This window comes from Fukomys damarensis, unplaced genomic scaffold (genome assembly GCF_012274545.1).
Source record: "Fukomys damarensis isolate Sample0158 unplaced genomic scaffold, DMR_v1.0_HiC HiC_scaffold_33, whole genome shotgun sequence".
Taxonomy (NCBI): Eukaryota; Metazoa; Chordata; class Mammalia; order Rodentia; family Bathyergidae; genus Fukomys; species Fukomys damarensis.
In genome coordinates this window covers 42,753,135-42,763,179 of record NW_022900945.1, presented here as the reverse complement: position 1 = coordinate 42,763,179, position 10,045 = coordinate 42,753,135, and the positions used below count along the sequence as shown (strand labels likewise).

Here is a 10,045-nt window from a genome sequence, read left to right as displayed (position 1 = left end):
CAAAAAAAAAAAAAAAAAAAAAAAAAAAAAAAAAAATCTACAATATAAACATTATTTTTCAAATCTTGTTTTTATTTTTAAGTACGCAGTTGTACATATGACATCTTTTTAAATGTTTCTTTTAGGAACAACTTGTAGCAAATGGCAGCTTAAGGGTCTGAAGTTTCTTAAAGAGGTAATATACCCAGACCAAGTGAAATAATCTAAAAAACATGTGTCCCTGTAGAAAGCCTTAAGTTTTTTCAAGTTCCTCAAAAATGATCAAGGAGGATGGATATCCAACCATCAAATGCTATTGATAGTTCTGAGTGGTTTTAGGGTCTGTATATCCTATTATCACTGGTTACCACGCATCATTTCCTGTAGATAAATTGTATTCATGTGATAAGCTGCCATCCAGTTTGGATTTTGCTGAGCATTCCAGTATGACTGAGAAGCAGCAGCATAGTATTCTTGCCATGCCCTGTAGTAAGCACTCCAGTATACTTCATAATCCTGGTAGGCATGAGAAAAACTAGGATGTGTTTCCCTATGACGCTGATACCAACCATCTTCCCAAAGTTCTGGTTGTGATCGATAACAAGAATGCTTAGGTTGGTTTCTCCGGCTCTGCTTCACTCTCTGGCTGGATCCCTCTTTATGCCTTGTCTTTCTCTGGATTTCAGGGGATTCTTGATCTTCCTCTGGATTGGTGGTGTCATTTCCATTCACAGGTTGTTTCAATGAGATATAGCCAGCCACAGTAGATTCAGAGTCTTTTGGGTGAGGATCAGAAGAGCCTTCCATGTATGATTTATTTCCTTTGCTCTGGGAGGAAGTCCCTGAGCTGTAAGAATCACTGTCACTTTCTGAGTCTCCAGATTGGCTACTACTTGCAAGTACCTGTACTCTCTCTTCAGTAACTCTATTTCTCACAAAACCATTTTGAGAGTTCACAGTCTGATCCCCAGGGTCTGTGTAGTGCCTGATAATTTCCACAGGTTTCTCTAACCCCTCTTTGATGTAGTGTTCATAATCTTCCACCAGCTCTGCAAAAGTCAAAGTGCATGGCTGATGGACTTTAAAGGAAGAAAGACAAGGAATTTTAGGGAGTGACACATGTGAAGCTTCTTTGACCTGTTGCTGACCATTGGTAGAGTTCTGAACAGAGGCCTGAATAGAATTCGTCTGTTCTTTCAGTTTTATGGCACACCCAAGTTCTTTTGGTGACAATGCTTTTTCTGTGATTCCACACTCTGACTGGCTTTTCACAGGAAGCTTCTGTTTGCTATTATGTTTTGATTTGACTGACAATACAGATACAGAAGTATTTCTAGAGGAAGCCATGTGGTTACCATTTGTCTTCTGAGTTTGAAAGGTCTTCTCTAGTTTTTGAATTTGTTTTTTTGAGGGTTGGGCAGGTACACCTGCTAGGCCGTTTGCATATACAGCAGCTTTAACTTCCACATCCCCATCCCAACACTCTTCCATCAGACCAAGGGGAATGGGATCTACATAAAAGAAAAAAGTATGAAAGTACCCAGCTACACTACACCAGCATTTCCTGAATGAGTTCATGAAGTTTTCTAGTCAACTAAGATTAAGAAATAAAACATTTAAAAATATACTAAGGAGCTTAAGAAATATATGAATACTTTAGGACTAGGAAATCCTACAATAAGGAATTTGCCTAAGAACTATGTTAAGATCTATCTCATACTCCAAAGCAGTATCTCTCCTACCCTACTTAAAAAGCACTTACTCTAGGAGTGATGTGCAAGTCTACAGCAATTCTCCCATCTTTCCTCTCCTTTCTCGTCCTAGCCTTTCCTTCACCTCACTGCTGCTGACAGCAAAATAGAATACTAAACAATGGACTGTGATCGCCAAAGCTTACCACTCCGAAATAGTGTATCTGTAAAACTAAATCGGCCGCCCTATATTCCAAAAGGGAGAAACCACTGCCCTTAACAGTAAAGGGAAAATCTCTACAGAGAATAAAATCTAGATGACAGTGAAAAGATCTATAGTACCAATGCATGTTCAACTCTTCAAAAATCTGCTGATTCCAACTCTAAATTTCCTATTCTATCCAGGTGTAACAACTTGCTACCACTTGTGTACTCAGACCTTTCCAAACCATGATCAATTTTCATTTTAGGCAGACAAGATACGCTGAGTACCTGCTTTATAAAGATCTTGCCTGGTGCTGGGGATTTAGCTCAGTGGTTCCGCCACCTGCCTAGCAAGGGCCTGAGCTCGATCCCCGGTACCAAGAAAAAAAAAAAAAAGGTCTTGCCTGTCCACTGTCGCTGTTTATGCTTCCTGTATGTATAACTAAATCCTTCAGGTATGTACTCTCAGTGGAGGATTTGATCCTTTGCTGAATAGACTGTCTCCTATACAGATGATATTCCTTGCTTGCCCAGGCCTATAACACAGGCCAATTTTTCTCCTACTCCTGTCCAAGGAAATTCATCTGAACAGTCTGTTGTAACACAAGTTCCTCGTCTACTATATATCTAACAACATGACTAATCATTTTCTAATAGTTTCAGGGTTCGGCTACATAAAAATCCAAATATATAATTTTCTAGCACACAAACACAAATTTTATTATCACTGGATGCTATGATATTGAATCCTACAAGTCTTAACCCTCTTCTGCCAATTTTCAATTCATTTTCATATTATATCACAATTTTCATATTATACCAATGACATACATGAAAAGGACAGCTTAGGACTGATAGGATCATCTTCTCTAAAACATTTTACAAAGCAAGACATTACATTTAGGGCAATTAAAGAGATTTGTAAAAGACCAGAAAATGAAATATTACAAAGCCAGACCCACTAGAATCCACAGGACTCCAGATCTGTGCTTAATTTAGCTTGATAAAATAATCAATAAAATACTCATTATATTTATTCAATTACTATGTAACTCATATTTACAATGTCATTGTATATATAACATATGTATACATTTATATATATATCTATACTTACATAGTACAAAGCATGTATAATGTATATTTGAGATAATACATAATAAACCATATTTCTAATTAAGAATATTTTGAGGCTTTTTAAGAGATCATTAATAGTTTCAAACATGCCGTTTCCTAGACTGCATTTTAAAAACAGCATGACAAATGATTCACAAAAATCAACGCTTCAAATTTTTCAAAATAGTGTTCAAATTAAAAATACCGTTCCTTTCCCATGGTGACAAACAAGAATATGGCGAGAATTACCTTCAAAGCAACTTAAAAGAGAAAAAATATTATGGGGCCAGGATTTAGCTTAGTGGTTTCACCACCTGCCTCACAAGTGCAAGGTCTCAGTTCAATCTCCGGTACCTCCCCACACCAAAAAAAAAAAAAACAAAGAAACAGAGAAAAAATATTCTCCCTTGTATGAAGGAATAAAATCAAATTGTGTTTATCTTAAAAAATGGAGCTGGTATAATTATAGTCCAGTTTCCACATACCAAAAGTTAGCTTGGAAGCCTCTCTTCATTATTCAGGAGCTGTAACACTTTTACTTAACTCCTTTTTCCTAAAAGAGGCTTACTCCACAAGAAGTATCTAATAGTACCTCATAGGATTGTGGTGAGAATTAAATGAGTTAATATTGTATGTATCGAGGAGAGTACCTGTCACATCATGAGCACTGTTATTTTTATCGTGACTATCTTCCCAACTGTTATGATAACAAAATGAACAGAAAAACGTACCCGGTAAGGGGAGAAGGTTGATGTTACATTTCTGGGCAATTTGCATCATCATATTTTCTTCTTCTCCCCGGCAACAGTAGGTCACTGTCAGTCCCAATGTACCTAAATCAGAGGGAGTTCAGTAAATCATTTTCAAATAAATGACATCTAGTCCACTTTTTTTCTTTTTACCAAAACGGCCAGCTCTGCCAATCCGATGCATGTATGTTTCCCAGTCCAATGGTACATCCAAATTTACAACCAGATTCACCTTCTCAGCATCAATCCCACGGGAAGTCTTGAATTAAAGAAAACAACACTTATTCATTTAAGTGAAATATGCCTATCAATGTACACTATACTATTCTAGTATAACCAAGAGCCAAAACAAGATCAAGAACCTATTTAGAGGGAAAGAATATTCATTACTAATTACCAAAAAAAATCAAAATATTAAAGACATTTTCCTCAGAATTAGAAAGATAATTATCTTCTGATATTGTTAGAAACACCTAACTACACAAAATCTGTACATCTAATAGAACATGTGTCAAGATGGATTAGTCACCCAAATTGAAAAGGAAATTTACCAAATCTGTAGAAATGAGAACTCTGCAATGAAACTGCTTTAGTTTGGCCATAACATCTAGGCGCTGATTCTGATTCATGTTGCCTAAAAAGATACAGTAAGAAAGTCATATAAAAACAATTAAACTTACACAATTTCTCAAATCCAAAAAAGCAAAAATTATAACTACCAAGCTTAACATTTTAAATACACCAACCAACATTAATTCTGTCCTGTGCAAATCTGGGTTAATATCTACAGTCAGAATCTTCTGAAATATGGTTTAGGGCAGCAATCAGTTTGGGTCCAACAGGATTCAATCCCCAGCACCACAAAGATAAACAAGTCAGTCAATTCAGTTAACATTTAAACAATGGTTATGTCAAGAAACAAACTCTTACGTAAGCCCTTTGGACACTAGTTTTTTTGTTTTTTGTTTTTCAAGTTAATGGAAACAAGTCTTCAGTCACATTTAATAATAGAAAAATAAAACTCTTACAATTCTCTTTACAGCAAATATATAATATCAGTGCTTTGGCCACCTTAAGTTAAAGGCCCTTTATCACAAAATACATAGTTTTAAACTTTAACTTTACTCAAATTGAATTTATAATACCTATGACTTCCCCACATATACATAACAAGAGTGTAGTAAAATTAGCAAATACTAAACTATATTGATAACTTATCATTCTTAGTCTGTGGTTTTTAGAAACAGTACACACACCTAATATATGTTGATTCTTGGCTTATTAGTTACAGTTGGACACTAGTTTTCTGTTTTTCTATATAGCAAGTTACTCCTTAAAAAAAAAATTGACACATCAAATTACAATGAAAAATAAACTGAAATTTCCTTTACTCTGAACATTCAGTATGCTCTCACACACATAAGACAATTCATAGGAGCCAGGTATGGCAGGCAGCACACACCTGTAATCCCAGCACTCGGGAGGCTGAGGTAGGAGGATCACCGAAAATTCAAGGTCACCCTGGCCTACAATAGTGAGTTCAGGGCCAGCCTAAACTACAAAGCAAGATCCTGCCTCAAAAAAGAAAGAATTCATGAAGTGGTATTTCTTCCTCCTGACTTGGGAAATTTCAAGTCTATATACTTCATAAAAACTAAAGAGATCTGATCCCCGGGACAAAAAAATAAATAAATAAATAAAGGGATGAACTTGCCTGAAATGCATTCAGCAGGAAAGCCTTTAGAAGAAAGAATATCAGCCAAATGTTGTGCTCTATAAAAAAATAACATAAAAGTTTATTTTACAAATATTGTCCTACGCCTATCTTTCATTTCTTAATTTCTCCAGATAACCTTGTAAATTAAATTACCTGCTGTGCAAATTAGAAAAGACCAAGGCTTGATTAAACAGAATTCTGCTGAAAAGATCCTGCAAATGCTGAGCCTTTTCCTCAAAAATCTTATAGGCCAAAGGGTAAGAATTGACAACTTTGTAATATTGCTTCAAACCTACAAAGAAATCAAGAGTCAGCACTTAAAACAAATACATTTGTTATATCCTAATCGCAACTATGCAACATCAATAGCCACACAGGCAAAGCAAACTCCAAAATATCGTGAACAAATCCACAATGTAAGTACCCAAAATCTGTACATACCTATGAGACTTGGATCACTGGAATTCAATCTTACAAAAGTGGGTTCTCTCATATACTTTGTCAAAGCATTAGCCAAAAATTCTGGGTAAGTAGCTGATACTGCCAACATCTGCTTACTGGCAGGCAAAGAAGAATAAATCCAACTGTAAAAATAGAAAACATATAACATGAAGATTATTCAGATGTAATCACTACCTAGATAGGCCAAAGACATACTTTGGGGCACCATGTTTATAACAAAGTGATTTATTTATTGTTCTTACTTTATTTGCTCCTGAAAGCTGCCTTCTTCTAAAAGCTTGTCTGCTTCATCAAGAATAAAGAGACGTATACTGCCTGGATTCAAGTAGTCAAGTTCTAGGAGTTGTTTAATTCTTCCTAAATTCCAGGAGGAAAAAGAAATCACACACACACACGAAAGACAATGAAATATTTATGATGCACCAATTTGTGCAAATCTCAGCCAATACTGGACTCTCTCACAGGTTATAATTTCCTGATTCACTACTCACCATGCATTTACATACTAAACCACAAATTAGAAACCTTAAATTCTGATCTATTCTAAATTCATTATTTTTTCCCTTACTTTTCATCACCAGTAAGTATGGAAAATAATTATCATTCCTATCAAAAGACTTGAATGCCAAAGCAATGATTACTAGATTTTTATTAAGTGATTCATAACCAAATGATTAAGAAGCCAAAGAATAATCTCAATCCACAGTTTAGAAAGTCACCTCACTTCTTCTCTTCTCAGAAGACTACGTCACATGTCCTCAGGAATGTCCTCAGGATATTTGTTCTCAAATATCCTCAGGAATGAAGAAGCAAACTTTCATTGGTTATATATATATATATATGTCTTACTGTTCTTATGTCTGATGTTCTTAATTTCTGCTCAAAATAATCACAATTATCAAAGATTCTCAAATACCTTCTGTTATATTAAAAGTGCTTAGTTCTTTAAGAGCCCCAGTTACCAACAGGTATTGTTATCTTACCAGGAGATCCAACAGCAATATGACACTTTTTAAGCCGGGCTTTGTCTTGTGATAATGGAGTTCCTCCAATAAAGACATGACACTCTAAGCCTTCCATTTTTATTCCAATGGCTGTAATAACAGAATGTATCTGTACAGCAATTTCTCTTGTAGGAGCCAAGATCAAAATCTAAAAATATGTAAGATATACCATAACAGGTCAGGGATAAATACACTTGACACACATTCATTATATTATGCATTACTTTTAAACTAAAATGATCACTTTAATGATAAGTTTTTAGGCCGGGGATTTAGCTCAGTGGTTCAGCGGCCTGCCTTGCAAGCGCAAGGACCCAAGTTCAATCCCCGGTACCAAAAAAAAAAAAAAAGAGCTGGAATGATGAGTTTTTACTGACAAGGAAAAATGTTCCATTCATTTTTATTTAAACAACAAACATTAAGTAGGAACTTACTATGTGAGGCAACATAACAACTGCTGGAAAAAAATAGTTAACAGTACAAAGCCCTTACCCTCTTGGTACTTTCTTTCTTGGTTTATAAGATACAAATACACTTAAATAATAGCAAGTAATGAAAAGTACAAAGAAGGGACAAGAGAAGTAATTTTAATGGGGTAGTCAAGAAAGCCCCTCTAAGGAGTAACATTAGAGAAGGGACCTAAAAGTGCAGCATAGCTTATGACACCTGGAGTAGTGTTTCGGAACAGCAAACAGTTAACAGAAGACACTTAAGATGGTAATGAGGAAGAGCAAGCAGGTCAGGCAGCTGCAGAGATTTAGGGGGAAAATAAAAGTCAGACAGCTGACCCCCACTGTTAGGTCCCAGAGTGAAAACTGCAACATAATTGTTGGAAGAAAAGATAAAACCACATTTTCTCAACCATAAGAAGAAAAAAACTGCTTAAAAAAACAAAACAAAAGACTAGGAAAAAAAAAATGCCAAAACAGCAGTTTCTCTTTGGGTGAATGAGATTACAGATTGTTTTCTATACCTCTTCTCCTTAATTTTCTGAATTTTTCCAATTTTCAAAAAACGTTTATGCATTACTTTCACTCACACAACACACACACACACACAATGTGTACAGCTTTGATAATACAAAGATCTTTAAAATATGAATTTTATTTATAGAACTTTAGGATTTTGGCTTTGACCTGCTGCCAAATTGTCACAAGCCAAACTCTCAAATAAAAAGTATACTACAGCAGTTCTTGTGGAATAGAATTTCCTATGTGCCATATTATCAACTTGGCAGAAATAAAATAGAACTTAAAAAGCTTCCTAGACAATCAATATAGGTATCCTAAGTTAAAAACCACTGTTCAAAGCTGATCATCAGAAATACATGATTATGAACTTGAAATAAAATCTATCACAGTTCTTAAACTCCAGAATAAGGCTATGAGGATGATATCTAACTCATCTCTGAATCTCCAATATATCTGGCATACTGTTTATATGTAATACTGGCTCAATAAATCACTTGTTTATATGTATATTTGAGCCAGGATCTTGCTATGTAATTCAGACTGGCCTTGAACGAAGTAGCCTAGGCTGGCCTCAAACTCAGTAATCCTCCTGCCTCTGTGTTCCACGTGCTGGAATTACATGCATGGGCCACCAAACTCGGTCCTCAATTAATCTTTGTATTAGAAATTATCCCAAAGCCCAATCTCCTGTTAATTTTGGTAAGATAATCTTAGAAATATTCCAAGACAACCTAGAAAATGAGAAAGCAATATGATATTCATAGAGCTTCAAGAAGTTATCTCCCATAGCCAGAGCACCACATTACAAAGAATGTTGAGTCTCATCCCAATCTAGTAAGTAAAACAAAATTTTTAATTGGGTAATGATAAAATTTGACACATATGATAGATTTTATTATTTAAGATACAGTAATAGCTTGGCGTGGTTGTGCACACGAACACTCTGAGAGGCTAAAGCACAGCAAATTGCAGCCCAAACTAGCCAACTTAGTGACAAATTTAAAAAGTGTGACATGGTGGCACTCGCCTGTAATCCCAACATGCAGGAGGCTGAGAAAGGAGGATCACTGCAAGTTCAAGGCCAGCCTGGGCTACATAGTGAGTTCAAGGCCAGCATGGGCTACATAGTGAGTTCAAGACCAGAACTACATAGCAAGGCCCTGTCTCAAAAATATAAATAAATAAAATGTAAAAATTAAGAAGGGATTGAGAGGGGCCGGGGATTTAGCTCAGCGGTTTGGTGGCCTGCCCTGCAAGCGCAAAGACCCGAGTTCAATCTCCGGTACCAAAAAAATAAAAATAAATAAATAAATAAAAAAGGGATTGAGATGTAGCTCAATGCAAAGGCCTTAGATTCAATCCCCAATACAAAAAAAATTTCAACCGTTTCTAATGTATCCTAGGTCACTACACTACCACTACTCAACAACCTTAAAGTCTACCTTTAGATTTTTCATACACTTTAATTCTATTTATCAAACCACCTCCACGTGAGGAGTCACTGATAGTTCATCTGACCCGTGGGAAGGAACACATACCCTCTTCTCGGTCATCTGAGCAAAACTCACCTGAGTATTACAGTTTTCAAGAACAACAGAGTCCAAAGCAATAGTGGAGAATACACAGGTTTTCCCAGTGCCTGATTTAGCTTGAACAATTAAATCTGAGAAAGGAAAAAAAAAATCACTAGTAAGCATATCACTGAGGAAGCTTAGGTACCAAATATGGATCTCCAATGACCATCTAGCCAGCGCCTCCATTTTCAGTCGACTCTCAAAACACATGTAAGGCCAAGTGCAGAGGCTTCCTTGGTCCCTGAACTTCTACCGCTGATCTTCTCAAAGTTGGAACCACTTGTCAAGTGCCAGAAAGAGGCTTAATTACCTTCAAATCCAACAGTGTGCCCAGCGCCTTGCCCAGGCCGAGGCCCACACTGGCGCAGACACACAGCTCTCCCGGCCCTCGCCGCAACTGCCCCTCTGCCCCTCTGTCTTCCTCTGGCCTCCCAGCCTCTCTCGGGGCCCGGCCCTCACCGAAACCGCAACGCCCCAGCGGGATGGCCTTGAGCTGCACTGGCGAGGGCCTCTGGAACCCGGCCGCCCGCAGCCCCTCCAGCACCGGCCGAGACAGCAGCAGCGACTCGAAGTCCGCG

At 36.9% G+C, this 10,045-nt stretch overlaps 1 protein-coding gene across 1 annotated transcript in view; it reads right to left on the bottom strand.

Annotated features, from left to right (window-relative positions):
- Positions 1–80: 80 nt before the first annotated feature.
- Ddx20 (DEAD-box helicase 20) overlaps positions 81–10,045 on the bottom strand; it is a 10,546-nt gene continuing 581 nt past the window's right edge. The window contains exons 3-13 of the mRNA XM_010606065.3: positions 9,927–10,045; positions 9,462–9,556; positions 6,902–7,070; positions 6,161–6,275; positions 5,898–6,040; positions 5,610–5,748; positions 5,454–5,512; positions 4,291–4,373; positions 3,893–3,998; positions 3,722–3,823; positions 81–1,490 (exon numbers count right to left, since the gene is read on the bottom strand). Of these exons, the coding sequence (XP_010604367.1) occupies positions 337–1,490; positions 3,722–3,823; positions 3,893–3,998; positions 4,291–4,373; positions 5,454–5,512; positions 5,610–5,748; positions 5,898–6,040; positions 6,161–6,275; positions 6,902–7,070; positions 9,462–9,556; positions 9,927–10,045 (2,284 nt within the window). The 3' untranslated portion in view covers positions 81–336. The remainder of the gene's footprint in view (positions 1,491–3,721; positions 3,824–3,892; positions 3,999–4,290; positions 4,374–5,453; positions 5,513–5,609; positions 5,749–5,897; positions 6,041–6,160; positions 6,276–6,901; positions 7,071–9,461; positions 9,557–9,926) is intronic.